The following is a 13,740-nucleotide window of genomic DNA, read 5'->3' as shown; positions in this document are numbered from 1 at the left end:
AGAATCTCAGTCTCTCTCCACCACACTTCTAGCTCTTGCCTTCTGTTTCCCTGCTGGCCACGAGGCTTTGGGGGGCATGCTGGGCCTTCTCAGGCTCTTGGGAGCCTCTGTCTTCCTGGTCAGTGGTGCAGGCACTGTCTAGGACCCAGCACCCTTAGGAAGAGCAGTGGCCTTGACTTTCAGCCCCTCCCAGGCCCCTTGGCAGCTGCCTCAGTTGGACCTTGTTTCACACACAAAACAATACAAATGGTCCAAAAAACATTCTCCTTTCTTTCTGAAGGTTTTGCGATGCGTTGTTATCATTAACCAGTCTTTCTTTTTTTTTTAAAGATTTTAATTTATTTGAGAGAGAGAGAGAGATCATGAGCAGGGGGAGGGGCAGAAGGAGAAGCAGACTCCCCACTGAGCAGGGACCCAGACTTGGGGCTCCATCCCAGGACCCTGGGATCATGACCTGAGCCAAAGGCAGACGCTTAACCGACTGAGCCACCCAGGCGCCCCTTAACCAGTCTTTCTTAACCAGATTCCTATCATGAACCAGATTTCTCCTACGTATCATTGGCCAGAATCCTGTCACAGATCTGTGTTTAATCCAATCACCAGCAAGGCACCTGGGGCCACGATGGCTGGTGCAGAGCAGCCGGGACCCAGTGCTTTAGGCCGGGGGGCTAGGGTCAGCCTCCTCCAAAGCACATAGCTTGGGACAGGAAGATGGAGGACACTGCACAAAACTGGGCTTGAGGAGGGTGTTAGGAAGAGGAAAACTCAAGGTGGGGGGAATGGCCATCGGGTGCCTACAAGTGGTGGGCCAGGTGGGAAGGGGTTTCTCAGTTGGTCAAGTGGCCAGGTCCTGGCTGGTGGGGCAGCCAGGCTGTGCCCTGATAGGTCTGAATGAGACCACCTCCTTGGCAGAGACAGTGGGAGGTCATCCAGGAGCATTTGGCTGACAAAGCAGAGGCCTTGCTTTGATGAGAGGATGAGAACATTCATTCTCAGCAGACCCCGGTGTTTATATATAAAAGAGCATCTATAACTGGGAATCGGAGCATTCCCCTGAGCATGCCCAACACCCCCTTCAGCAGGCCAAACATTTCCCTGCAAGGTTGTTTTCACAATCCACTGGCTTGGTAAACATTCCCCCAACAGTAAAGGCAACTGCCAACCTGAATAGAATTAGTCAAATTCAGACATATACTATGGGTCTAAATGAATCATATCTGTTGCTATTGAAGGAAGAAGAGAAAAAGGAAGAAGAAGGTCTGCCTTCATTTCCATTGCCCTCTAGAGTTAGCCCAGAGCCTGTGGGCACTCTCCCCCATTCCCCAGCCTTCTCTGTGCGGTTTCCCAGGTCTGCTCCTTCCCAGCTGTTCCCCACCTATCAAAATATGGAGGTCTCTCATCCCAATCCTGCAGAGCTCTCTGTGCTGAGGGCCACCCCAGAGCCTGCCCTCTGCCGATTATTGCGGGGGACCCGATTGTGGGCCCGTTGAGAGGAACCAGGAGGCTTTGAAATGGAAAGAAATTGAGGACTTCTGGTGACCATGGTTATGTGGTCAGCCATGTGGCCTCGCCCAGATGCTGGCCCTGGACAGAAGTGAAGGAAGCATAAGGTAGGATGCCTGATCTGGGCCAGGCTGAGATGAGCTTCTGAAGACAGGATGGTGCCCGATTGCCCGTCTTCTGGGAACAGAATGACTGACTCACTGAACAGGTGCTGAAAAAAGGATCCGGGGCGGGGGGGGGGGGGGATCTATTCGGCTGACCACCTTGGACCTGGTGCCCTGCTCACAAAGACCCAGAATCTCACTAGGCCTCTGCTATTGAAAACTAGATGTGTTTTCCTATTTGGGAGTTTTGCATTTTCCATTCACTTATGTCACAAATATGCTTTTACCATCCACAATGTGCCAGTTTGCTATTGATGAAGCATTGATCAAAACAGACAAGAGGGCGTGCCTGGGTGGCTCAGTCGGTTAAGAGTCTCACTCTCGATTTTGGCTCGGGTCATGATCTCAGGGTTGTGGGACGGAGGCCCTGCATTGGGCTCTGCACTCAGCCCAGAGTCTGCTTATCTCTCTCCCTCTCCTCTGCTCCTCCCCCTGTTCATACTCTCTCTCTCAAATAAATAAATAAAATCTCTCTCTTCTCTCTCTCACACTAAGAGAGAGAAGAGAGAGAGAGCATGCACAAGCAGGGGGAGTGGCAGGCAAAGGGAGAGAGAGAAGCAGTCTCCCCACTGAGCAGGGAGCCCGATGCAGGGCTTGATCCCAGGACCCTGGGATCATGACCTGAGCTGAAGGCAGACGCTTAACTGACTGAGCCACCCAGGCACCCCTATAAATAAAATCTTAAAAGAAAAAAAAAAACAGACAAGAGTCCACACTCTGCTGGAGCTTACATTCTAGTCGAGGGACATAGACCATACACAGCATGATAAAATATACAGTATATTTGAAATTTGGAAATATACAAATAAAACTCATGTTGAGAAGAGGGGTAGACTGGGAGTCAGGGTAAAATTTTACATAGGATGACTAAGGAAGGCATACTGGGAAGGTGATATATGAGGAAGTAAGACAGGAAGATTTGGGGAGAAAGTCTCCAGGGGGAGGAGAACAGGAAGTACAAAGGCCCTGAGGCAGAGTCTAGAACTCTGGCCCCTTGCTTCCTGGCCAGGACTCTACCCACCATGATGTCTTGTCCCAGACTACCAGCAAAGCCTCAGGGGTCCAAAGGTGGACAGGCTCAGCCCCTGGGTCAGAGCCCCCCATCTCCCCATACTCCCGGACAGGTGCACTGGGGTTATGGGAGGCGTTGCACTTCTCATTGCCAACGCTGTGTCAGTGAACAGCCCACAAGACAAAGGAGCCTCCAAATCACCAGGCAGAGAAGGAGGGAAGCAGGCAGGAGGTTAGAGGGCATTGGTGTGGAGCTCAACAGCCCGTCCTGGGTCAAAGTTCGCATGCCTTCGCGTGAGAAGATCTTTGGCTAGGATTCCCGAACCATCGATCCAGGAACATGTGGACAGCGGGGCAGTGAGGAGGGTAGAAGGCTCTGGGCTGAGGGTCTTGGCCCAACCAAGACTGTTTGGTCAGCACTGCTGAAGGCCGTGGGGGTGGGGAGGGGGCTGGAGAGACAGTAAGATCCACAACAAAGCCCTCTCCCACGGTGGAGATGGAAAGCATGCCCCAAACAGCCTGTGCCAAATCTGGAAATGCTCCAGGAGCTGTGAGAAGGCAGAGATCCTGGGGTGGGGGCGGGTAAGGGGCTCGGCAGGAGGGTAGACTAAGAAGAGTATAAGGGGGGCGTTCCAGGCCTGGGGAGGAGGCATGGCAATGAAGAGCTGGCTTTAATTGTTTTACCAATTATTAATATCTTGCAAAGGCTTGGCTTATCAATCTATTCCCCCAGGTTGGTGTTCGTTCCATGTTAGGGCATGGAGGAAGGAAGGAATGACAGGTTGGGTTGAGGTCATAACAAGGGTCCAGTGCCCTGAGAGTTACAATGGAGGAGTGCTGGAAACATAGATCAGGAGACACTGAACTAGCTGTGGGGAGGATTTGGGGTGGGGTAGGGGCTTCCCAGAGGAAGTGATGTTTTAGCTGAGATTTATTTATTTATTTAAAGATTTTATTTATTTATTTGAGAGAGAGAGCACAAGCAGGGCGACAGGGGGATGGGGAGAAAGAGGGCAGAGGGAGAGGGAGAAGCAGACTCCCCGCTGAGCAGGGAGCCTGATGCAAGGCTCCATCCCAGGACCCCAAAATCGGGACCTGAGTCAAGGCAGACCCTTAACTGACTGAGCCACTCAGGAGCCCTTTTTTATTTATTTTTTCAAAGATTTATTTATTTATTTATTTTAGGGAAAGAGAGAGAGGGAGAGAGAGAGCTGGCATGTGCAGTGGCGGAGGGGCAGAGGGAGAGAGCGAATCTCAAGCAGACTCCCCGTTCCATCTCATGACCCTGAGATCATGACCTGAGCCGAAAATCAAGAGTCGGACCCTTTAACTGACTGAGCTACCCAGGTGCCCCTTAGATGAGGTTTAAAATAGGGCAGATTAGAAGTAGGAGTGGTGGGGCTCCTTGCTCAGTGGGGAGTCTGCTTCTCCCGCTCCCTCTGCCCTTCCCCCTGCTTATGTGCTCTCTCTCTCTAATAAATAAAAAAATTAAAAGTGTGATACCTTAAAAAAAAAAAAAAAGAGGAAGTAGAGGTGGTCCAGCCTGGTAGGTTCTCTCAAAGATTCTGGTTTTCCTTCAGATGGGAACTACTGAAGGGGTATGGTTGTGACAGAATGAGATTTCCCATTTTTGAAAAGACCCCTCTGGATGCCACAGGCTTGAGAAGGAATTAGAGGGAGTGACAGGCAAGTGGGAACCAGGTTTGGAGGCTATTTTTACTCTAGGGAGTGATGATGGGGTCCTGGAGGAGGATGGGGAGGACGGGGAGGTTAGGGCAGTGGGGCTGGACAGATGTCAGGGGGGAGTAACCTATCCTCCACACGGTCTGTTCTCAGCACAGGAGCCAGAGTGATCTTCTTCGCCTCACACCCCACAATGTGTCCATCTCACACACAGGAGATGTTTCTCAAGGGGGTGCTCTCTGTACCTGGGCAGGGGGTCACTCGAGGCTAGCAGAAATCCCTCACAAGACCACTGCCCATCTCCAGTGCACCTGGTACTGGCCCCTCCCTCCATCCCTCCCAAGGACCACCTTTAGGGGCCTTTGACCTTGCTGTTTCCTCTGCTTCTAGATACTTGTGCGCCTTGAGCCTTGATTCCACATTCTTGCCTCTGCTCAGTGTCATTTTCTCAGTGAGGCCTTCTCTGACTACCCTATTTTTTTAAAGTAGGTTCCACACCCAAAGTGGGTCTTGAACTCACGACCTCGAGATCAAGAGTCGCTTGCTCCACCAACGGAGCCAGCCAGGCGCCCCTGACCACCCACCCTATTTTGAACTGCAATTTTCCCCAGGGTTTTCTACCCCTTCTCTCCTTTATTTTTCTCTAAAGCACTTTTCACCCCCTGACATTCTCTATGCATTATCTGGCCCCGCCTCGCCCCGTCCCCAATGTAAGGTCCATGTGAGCAGGAGCAGTGTCAGTTTTGTTCACTTGTATATCCATCGCCAGCATCCAGGACAGTGCCCGGCACATAGTAGGCGTTTGGTAAATATTTGTCCAATGTTTGAGTGGAGTGGTGAAGGGGAGGGATGAGGCTCTGTTTCTGGTTGGGCCGGCGGGTGGAAGTGTCATTCGCTGGGTCTGGGAGCACCGCGGGGAGGGCGGGTGATGTGGTTAGTTGGGGACAGGATCAGCAGGACAAGCAAATGCGCCCCCCCGCCCCCCCCAGGGCGCGCGTTCTACAGCGGGAGGGCTCGGCAGGGGCAGGGGCAGCGTCGGAGGCAGGCAGCCAGGCGAGCCGTGTGGCGCTGGGGCTGCGTGTCCTGCCACAGGCGTGGACCACAAATACCACACACGCAGGCTCCTGCTTGCAGGCAAAAGCCTAGCTCCGCACGCAAACCTGGGCCCTTTGCACCGCCCGCCCCCTCGATCCAATCACTCACCCGCCCGGCTTCCCGGTTCCTTCCCTCCTCCCTCACCTCCAGGCTCGCCTAGAGTCCGGCTCTTTAAGAGCCCCGCCCCCGACTCCCCTTCGCGTGACTGTGCCGGGACCCGAGGTGGGGAGTCGGGCAGCTGGGTGGCTGCGCCCGCCTCCGAGCCCTTCTCACGCAACTCCCGGGCACCGCGCCCCCGGCCAGGTGGGGCGGGGACGGGCCGCGTGACCTCTGCCCCCTGGAGGGGTGTACCAGACACTTGCACGCTAGCCCGGGGGGGCTTCTGCGCTGGGTGCCCCCTCCCCTGCCCGGCCGGAGGGTCCCCCTCTCCTCGGCCACCGGGAGCTAGCCGCACAGCCCCACTCGCCGCAGCACAGCCCCACTCGCCGCCCGATTTCTCCGCCCCGCCAATGAGCTAGCAGCCCCGGGAGTCAAGAGGGAACCTCGAGGGCTTGTGGGTGCCAGCTGGAGGTACCCCGGGTTTGCAGCATTCCAAAGTGGCCCTAGAGCTAGTGAGGGCCAGTGAGCGCTCAGCGAGACTGCGCGTTTCCATCCATTCGCGTCTGTCTGTCGGGGAGCTCAGACATCGGCTAGTCACCCGGGCTCTGGGGGCTCTTGGGGAACGAAGCCAGCCCTTCGGCGCCTCTGGCCTTCCGGCCCCCGTGACCTCGGGGCTGGGGTCGCCGTGCTTCTCACGCGAGCCCGGACTCGGTAACCCGGGGGAAAGAGGTCATCACACGGCAGCCCCGCCCCGCCTGCCAGGCCACTGTCAACTAGTAGCAGGGGGGAGGCATTTGCAAGCCCCGTGTTCCAGTGGATGCAAAAATTAGGCTGAGGGGTTCCCCGCACCCGGGGATGGAGGGCTTCCCATACCGGGTCTTCGGGCTGCCTTGAGACTTCTCCCTCAAATCCCCACCTCAGTTGGGGTCTGCGCTGTCCATGGGGACCTTGGAACTGGGGTCTCAGGTGTCTCCAGCCCTCACCCATTTATGTGTTGGCACTTGGATGAGGAGTCCCTATAGTGGGTTCTGACCTGTCCCTCTGAGTTCCCCCAACCCTGTCTTCTTCCCCACTTCCCAACCCCCTTCCCTCCCTTTTCCCTCTTTCCTAGAACCATCCCCACCCCCTTTAGCCCGCCCCTCCCTCTCTCCTAGCTCCAGGGGGCGTGGCCAAGCGCACAAGCTGTTTATAAAGGTGGAAGTGCTTTCACCCTCATCAAGGTTCCTAGGAGCCTTCCCTGATCTTCTTTGGGGCCTCTGGCTTAAGAGACCACTCCTCCCAGCTCACTTCAGCACCTCCTTACAGCCACAGGTGAGTGCTGGGGACTTCTAGCTTGCCCTTTCTCTCCCAACAGAAAGAAAATTTTGATGCCTCCTAGGTTTTCCTAGGTGGCCACTGGTCTGGCACCTCAAAAAAGGAGGCTAAGAGTGTCCTTAGTGACAAGGGACTCTGGCTCCATAGTGGGAAGACTGAGGCCAGGGCAAGGGCAGGAATTACCCAAGGTCCCACAGGTAGTGCCAGAATTCTAGATTTTACATGGCCCCCCTTCAAGGACTCCAGGATTCAGGCTCCGGTTCCATTCCCACTGACTCTCTGAATGCCCTGGGGCTTCCCCCTCAGGGTCACCTGGGAGGCTGGAATAAGGACACCACTGTGGGAAGCTAGGATGATGTGCAGCCCCTTGTCCAAGCTGTGTGAGGAGGGCAGCTTCTCCCTGGGTGGGCAGGATGGATGAAGGGGGCAGGTTGAGTTCTTATTGGTTGTACCTTGCCTTATCTAAAAGCTACCCCTGGCTGTCTCGACCCTCCCAAGGCCTGGCTTGTCAGAGCCAAGATGTGCTGGCCAGGACAAGAGATGCTGATCTGAATGGGAGTCCTGGGCACTGTCCCGGGCCCTTCCCTATCCCATTGACTGCCTTCTCTGTCCTGTACTAGGGGGCGATCTGTGTGAGAGACTGCCAGCTACAGAGCTGGACTATCAGTCCCTGAAGACTCACCAGTCACATCTTTCTTGGCCTCTTACCGTCTCGCTAAGGCTGGAGGTCCTCGGGGCACCCAGTGTGCAGAAGGGAAACCAAGGCACCCCAAGACCTGTCCTTAGTTCACTCAGGGAGTCAGGGCTTGAGGGACCCAGCTCCTCCAGGAGGCCTCCCTAGATCGATGGCTATATACTTACAGTAGGAGCCAGACAATCTCCCCATCTTGGCAGGTTCTCCTGTGGGGAAACCAGGATTCAGAAGGGGAGGTTCCCCAGGTCAGATCTGGGTTTTCTCATCTCTGAGATCTAGCTGGGCCCCCTGAATCAGAGATCATATGCCCCAGACCCCCACCCCAAATGATATAACTGGAGCCCAGAAAGGCAAAACGACAAGTCCAAAGCCAAGCCATTGAGCCTGGAACACTGGAGCTCCTCATCTCCAGTCCAGGGCACCTGGCAGGTGCCCCAGTCAGAGGCCAATGTCTTGAGGAGAATAGTCCATGAATTTGCACACCCTTTCTAGAACAAGCCTTGAGAGAAAGTATTGTCTCCACTTCTGTTAAATTTAGATTGATTCCTAATTTCCCTAATTCCAGTCTAGCATTTTCTTGCAGCCCTTATCTCGTGAGAGTCTTCCATTTATTCTCTGTTCTCCGGTGACTGGGAAATGGGGGAGTCCCAGACAGTTCATTCATTGAGAACTGAGCCCAGTGAAAACCCTGGCCTGGATTTCTGTGACCCAGAGCCTCAATGTAGCTTGTCTCCAGCTGCTTTTAAACCGTGGGTCAGTTGAACTCAGAGAGCCTCATGAGGCAGAGTAGTGTGGCTTAGGCAGTGGCCTTCAGGTCCCCTGTCCCTTCCCTGCCCTGTCCCAGGGTCTGGGGTGGCAGGATTCCCTAGACCCTGGGATGGAGCAGAAGAAAACTGAGAGTTCTGGGAGAGAATCTGACCACTCTTCAAAGGGAGGTACCTGTGACAGGAGCTGTGAACTTTCCAGGGAACTTGCCCTGAGAGGTCTGAGTCCAGGCTCTGTCACTGAGTGCTGGGTGACTTTAGGCAAGTCAATGGCCCCTCTGGAGGTCAATTTCCCCAAATGTGAAATGAGGCAAAAGGAGCGCATGATCCCTAGTTCTGATGGCAGTGTTTCCCCAAGTGTGGTGGTTAGTACTCAAGGGGATTGGGGGTGACACATGTCGGTTATGTGTTTAATATACATTAGCGGGGGAAAAAATCAAACCTGTACTTGGACGCAGATATTTTTGTTTGGGATGATGCTAAGTGGGTAGATTTAAAGTTGATTTTAGAAAAGCATAAAATAAGGGCGCCTGGGTGGCTCAGTCGTTAAGGTCTGCCTTCGGCTCAGGTCCTGGGATCGAGCCCCACATCGGGCTCCCTGCTCGGCGGGAAGCCTGCTTCTCCCTCTCCCACTCCCCCTGCTTGTGTTCCTGCTCTCGCTATCTCTCTCTGTCAAATAAATAAATAAAATCTTTAAAAATAAATAAATAAATAAAAGAAAAGCATAAAATAAATAACAGTAGAGGTGCTATATGGGAATCACAGACTGATGTGTGGAAAACCCTGTTTTATTTTATTTTATTTTATATTTTATTATTTTATTTTATTTTTATTGTAAGGGGGCTCCACGCTGGGCTAGAACTCATGACGCTGAGATCAAGACCTGAGCTGAGATCAAGAGTCGGATGCTTAACCAACTGAGCCACCTAGGTGCACCAAGGAAAACTCTGTTTTATTTTATTTTATTTTTTTAAATTTTTTATTTATTTACAAGAGAGAGAATGAGAGACAGAGAGCATGAGAGGGAGGAGGGTCAGAGGGAGAAGCAGACTCCCCGCCGAGCAGGGAGCCCGATGCGGGACTCGATCCCGGGACTCCAGGATCATGACCTGAGCCGAAGTCAGTCGCTTAACCATCTGAGCCACCCGGGTGCCCTGGCTATGAAATTCTTGGTACACGGTGGCAGCTCAACAAACAGCTTCTCCCGTCTCCTCTTCCCCTTCATGTCCAGTTAGCTGTTCTGGATAGGAAAATTTCTCCTTTCTTTGACCACCATGCTGACACTTTAGGACATTGGTTCCTCATATCCCCCCATCTGATATCTTGGTCTTTTCTTCCCACCCCACCTCTCAGCAGCCATCTTGAGAACTCTATGCTGATGATGTTCTCTGCGTCCAGATTGTCCATCCCCATCTCGGCCACAGAGCTTCTCCTGGCCTCTGCCGTCTTCTGCCTGGTGCTCTGGGTGGTCAGGGCCTGGCAGCCTCGGGTTCCCAAAGGCCTGAAGAGTCCCCCGGGGCCCTGGGGCTGGCCCCTGCTGGGGAACGTGCTGACCTTGGGGAAGAACCCACATCTGGCGCTGTCCAGGCTGAGCCAGCGTTATGGGGACGTGCTGCAAATCCACATTGGCTCCACACCCGTGCTGGTGCTCAGCGGCCTGGACACTGTCCGGCAGGCCCTAGTGAGGCAGGGTGAGGATTTCAAGGGCCGGCCCGACCTCTACAGCTTCACTCTGATTACTAATGGCCAAAGCATGTCCTTCAGCCCAGACTCTGGACCAGTGTGGGCTGCCCGCAGGCGCCTGGCCCAGAACGCCCTGAAGAGTTTCTCCATTGCCTCCGACCCGGGTTCCTTGTCTTCCTGCTACCTGGAAGAGCATGTGAGCAAGGAGGCCGAGGCCCTCCTCAGCAGGTTGCAGGAACAGATGGCAGAGGTTGGGCACTTTGACCCCTACAGATATGTAGTGGTGTCAGTGGCCAATGTCGTCTGTGCCATGTGCTTTGGCAAGCGCTATGACCATGACGACCAAGAGCTGCTTAGCTTAATCAACCTGAATAATGAGTTTGGAGAGGCGGTTGCCTCTGGGAACCCTGTGGACTTCTTCCCCATCCTCCGATACCTGCCCAACCCTGCCCTGGATTTCTTCAAGGACCTGAATAAGAGGTTCTACAGCTTCATGCAAAAGCTGGTCAAGGAACACTACAAAACATTTGAGAAGGTACCGGCTGGGGAGAGGCAGGTGGGTGGTGGGAAGCAGTAGAGTTGGGGCCAGAAGGTCAGAGATAATTGGAGAAGTAGGGGATTTGGCAGGCTCTCAGGGCCTTCACCCTGAGATTTTGAGGTGAGTGGTTGAGTGGACTCCATCCTTGGCAGGGAAATAGAACTTTTCCCTGATTAGCTTTTCAATCCTTCCATCAGACAGCAATATTTACTGAATACCCAGTCTGTGCAGGACCCAAGGCCAGTGGTTGTGGGAAACAGGAAGAATTAAAAAGTTGGTCTCCTGGCCTCATGGGAGAAAGAAGGGTAAAGAGCATGTCTAGATGACCCCTCTCTCTCAGGTGTCCCTTGAGTTGGGGCTGCCAGTATTCCGAGGCAGGAGAGAGCCTTAAAGAGGCACGAGAAGCTGGGATGGCAGCCTTGAGGTAGAGGGGTCACCTCTTGAATGAAGGTTTGCGATGGTGAGGAACCAGGATGGAGAGGTTGGTCTGGGTTTGGGGTCTTGTTCACCTGTGGGCCTTCCCTACCCAGGGCCACATTCGGGATATCACAGACAGCCTGATCGAACACTGTCAGGACAAGAGGCTGGATGAGAATGCCAACATTCAGCTGTCTGACGAGAAGATTGTTAATGTTGTCTTGGACCTCTTTGGAGCTGGTATGAGCTACCCCATCGTGCCTTTCCTGTGCCCGACTGCCCTGGCCTGCCAATTGCTTAATCTTTCCCTTTGTTCTCCCCTGGTCAGGATTTGACACCGTCACAACTGCCATCTCCTGGAGCCTCCTATACCTGGTGACAAGCCCCAATGTACAAAAAAAGATCCAGGAGGAGTTGGGTAGGTGGTGGCTTCCTTTAATGTGCTCGAGGCAGAGGGCCTGGCCAAGTTCTGGGCAGCCCCTTCATCCACATGGTCCTTTTTTATTTTATTTTATTTTAAAGATTTTATTGCGAGAGAGTGAGCGAGAGGAGAGCACAAGCTGGGGGAGGGGTGGGAGAAGGAGGAGCAGATTCCCACTGAGCAGGGGGCCCAGTGCAGGGCTGGTCTCCATCCCAAGACCCTGAGATCATAACCTGAGCGGAAGGTAGACGCTTAACCCACTGAGCCACCCAGGCGCCCCACATGGTCCTTTATGCTCTGCAGACACAGTGATTGGCAGGGCCCGGCAGCCCCGGCTCTCTGACAGGCCCCAGTTGCCCTACCTGGAGGCATTCATCCTGGAGACCTTCCGACACGCTTCCTTCGTCCCCTTCACCATCCCTCATAGGTGAGGCTCCATGGATCAACTGCTGTCTGATACTGGGCCTTCCTCCAGTCCATGTACCTGATCAGGGCCGGAGGGAGGGACAGGTATGGGAGGCACGGGGATGTCCTTGTGGTCTTGAGCTTGACTGGGCTTCTTTCTTCCCCAGTACCACCAAAGACACAAGTCTGAGTGGCTTTTACATCCCCAAGGGACGTTGTGTCTTTGTGAACCAGTGGCAGATCAACCATGACCAGTAAGTTGAGAGGAGGCAAGGGCAACTCTGCCCTCTCCCAAGCTCCAGACCCTGCTGTCCCTGGGCCACTTGCCCATCCCCTACTCTTTGGGGCTGCGGTTCAACCCACTTGATGCTTCTGAGCCCCCAGGCTACCACTTCAGCTGTTTCTCTCTGATTACAGGAAGCTATGGGGTGACCCATCTGAGTTCAGACCAGAACGATTTCTCACTCTTGATGGCACCATCAACAAGGCACTGAGTGAGAAGGTGATTCTCTTTGGAATGGGCAAGCGGAAGTGCATCGGTGAGACCATTGCCCGCCTGGAGGTCTTTCTCTTCCTGGCCATCCTGCTGCAGCAGGTGGAATTCAGTGTGCCCCAGGGCACGAAGGTGGATATGACCCCCATTTACGGGCTGACCATGAAGCATGCCCGCTGTGAGCATGTCCAAGTGCGGGTACGCACTTAGGGGACTGAGAGCCCTGCAGCCTAGCCTCTTGTCTACCTGGCCTATCTGGGCAGCCAGGCCAGTGGGCTGGCCCAGGGTCAGGGAGGTATTCTAAGCTTCAGCCTGAAACCCACAGATATTGGTCTGGCTGGGTTTTGCTGTCTGGGCTGCAGGCAAGCCTGAAGGATCGTGCTTGCCCCCCACCCTGGACTTGCTCCTCTGCATACTGACCACGGACAGTGAACACAGCAGGGACCACAAAGGAGCAGATGGGGCCTTCTGGAGTTGTGTTTGAGCCAGGAGGCTTGGTTGGGTTAGGAAGTCCTAAGCCCCAGGAAACCTCGAGGGAATGCTCTAGAAGCCCCTAAGCCCAGGGGCTGGCTGGTTTTCTGTGGGGGCTGACTGGCTTGAGAAACATTTAGAGCAGGCCACACCAGGGCCTGTCCAATTTCTTTGACACTTAGGAGCTGTCACGAGTGAAGGGAAGAGGCAGCTTAGGACAATACCCAGCGATCTGACCACATGGTTCTGGAACACTGTGATGCCTTTTTCTGCTCTCCCTGCAGGCAGGAACAGGGCTGCCTCCTGGCCTTGGAAGGCCCCTGTTCCTGTCCAGGAGGGGCTGAGGACTTGCGCCTAAGAGGAGTAGAGAGCAGAGGGAATGTCCAGATTTCAGGCACCAGAGACCAGGTCTCTATGCCCTATATAAAAATGCCTTTTAAAAATGTTTGTACGCAGGGTGCCTGGGTGGCTCAGTTGGTGAAGCGACTGCCTTCGGCTCAGGTCATGATCCTGGAGTCCCGGGATCGAGTCCCGCGTCGGGCTCCCTGCTCGGCGGGGAGTCTGCTTCTCCCTCTGACCTTCCTCCCTCTCATGCTCTCTGTCTCTCATTCTCTCTCTCTCTCAAATAAATAAATAAAATCTTTAAAAAAAAAAATGTTTGGGGGCGCCTGGGTGGCTCAGTCGTTAAGCGTCTGCCTTCGGTTCAGGTCATGATCCCAGGGTCCTGGGATCGAGCCCTGCATGGGGCTCCCTGCTCGGCGGGAAGCCTGCTTCTCTCTCTCGCTCTCCCACTCCCCCTGCTTGTGTTCCGTCTCTCTTTGTCAAAAAAATAAATTAAAAAAAATCTTAAAAAAAAAAATGTTTGTACACAAGAAGCTTTTTTTCCACCTGCACTGTACTGGCATGTCTGCATTTATCATATATAAGAGCTTAAGAACAATTTATTGAGTGCAATAGAAAAATTCTAACCCAAATATCCAGAGAT

General features: G+C 53.9%; 1 protein-coding gene across 2 annotated transcripts; it reads left to right on the top strand.

Annotated features, from left to right (window-relative positions):
- The first annotated feature begins 6,784 nt into the window (after positions 1-6,784).
- Positions 6,785-13,256, top strand: LOC110583893 (cytochrome P450 1A1). 2 transcript variants are annotated; one of them, XM_021693922.2, is made up of 7 exons: positions 6,785-6,866; positions 9,681-10,545; positions 11,079-11,205; positions 11,294-11,383; positions 11,690-11,813; positions 11,959-12,045; positions 12,209-13,256. In XM_021693922.2, exons 2-7 carry the CDS (start codon positions 9,700-9,702, stop codon positions 12,492-12,494), a joined length of 1,560 nt encoding a protein of 519 aa, XP_021549597.1. In that variant the 5' UTR covers positions 6,785-6,866; positions 9,681-9,699; the 3' UTR covers positions 12,495-13,256. The 2 variants fall into 2 exon arrangements, with proteins under 2 accessions (XP_021549597.1, XP_021549598.1); XM_021693923.2 differs by having other exon boundaries at positions 6,786-6,866; positions 9,684-10,545.
- Positions 13,257-13,740: the final 484 nt, after the last annotated feature.

This window comes from Neomonachus schauinslandi, chromosome 9 (assembly GCF_002201575.2).
Source record: "Neomonachus schauinslandi chromosome 9, ASM220157v2, whole genome shotgun sequence".
Classification (NCBI taxonomy): Eukaryota; Metazoa; Chordata; class Mammalia; order Carnivora; family Phocidae; genus Neomonachus; species Neomonachus schauinslandi.
This window is presented reverse-complemented; position numbering and strand designations above follow the sequence as displayed.

Excerpts from the sequence above, each read along its gene's own strand:
- LOC110583893 (XM_021693922.2), top strand. The coding sequence starts at position 9,700 with ATGCTGATGATGTTCTCTGCGTCCAGATTGTCCATCCCCATCTCGGCC. Across the intron at positions 11,206-11,293 it reads CTTGGACCTCTTTGGAGCTG|GATTTGACACCGTCACAACT; the intron begins GTATGAGCTACC and ends TCCCCTGGTCAG. Across the intron at positions 12,046-12,208 it reads TGGCAGATCAACCATGACCA|GAAGCTATGGGGTGACCCAT; the intron begins GTAAGTTGAGAG and ends CTCTGATTACAG.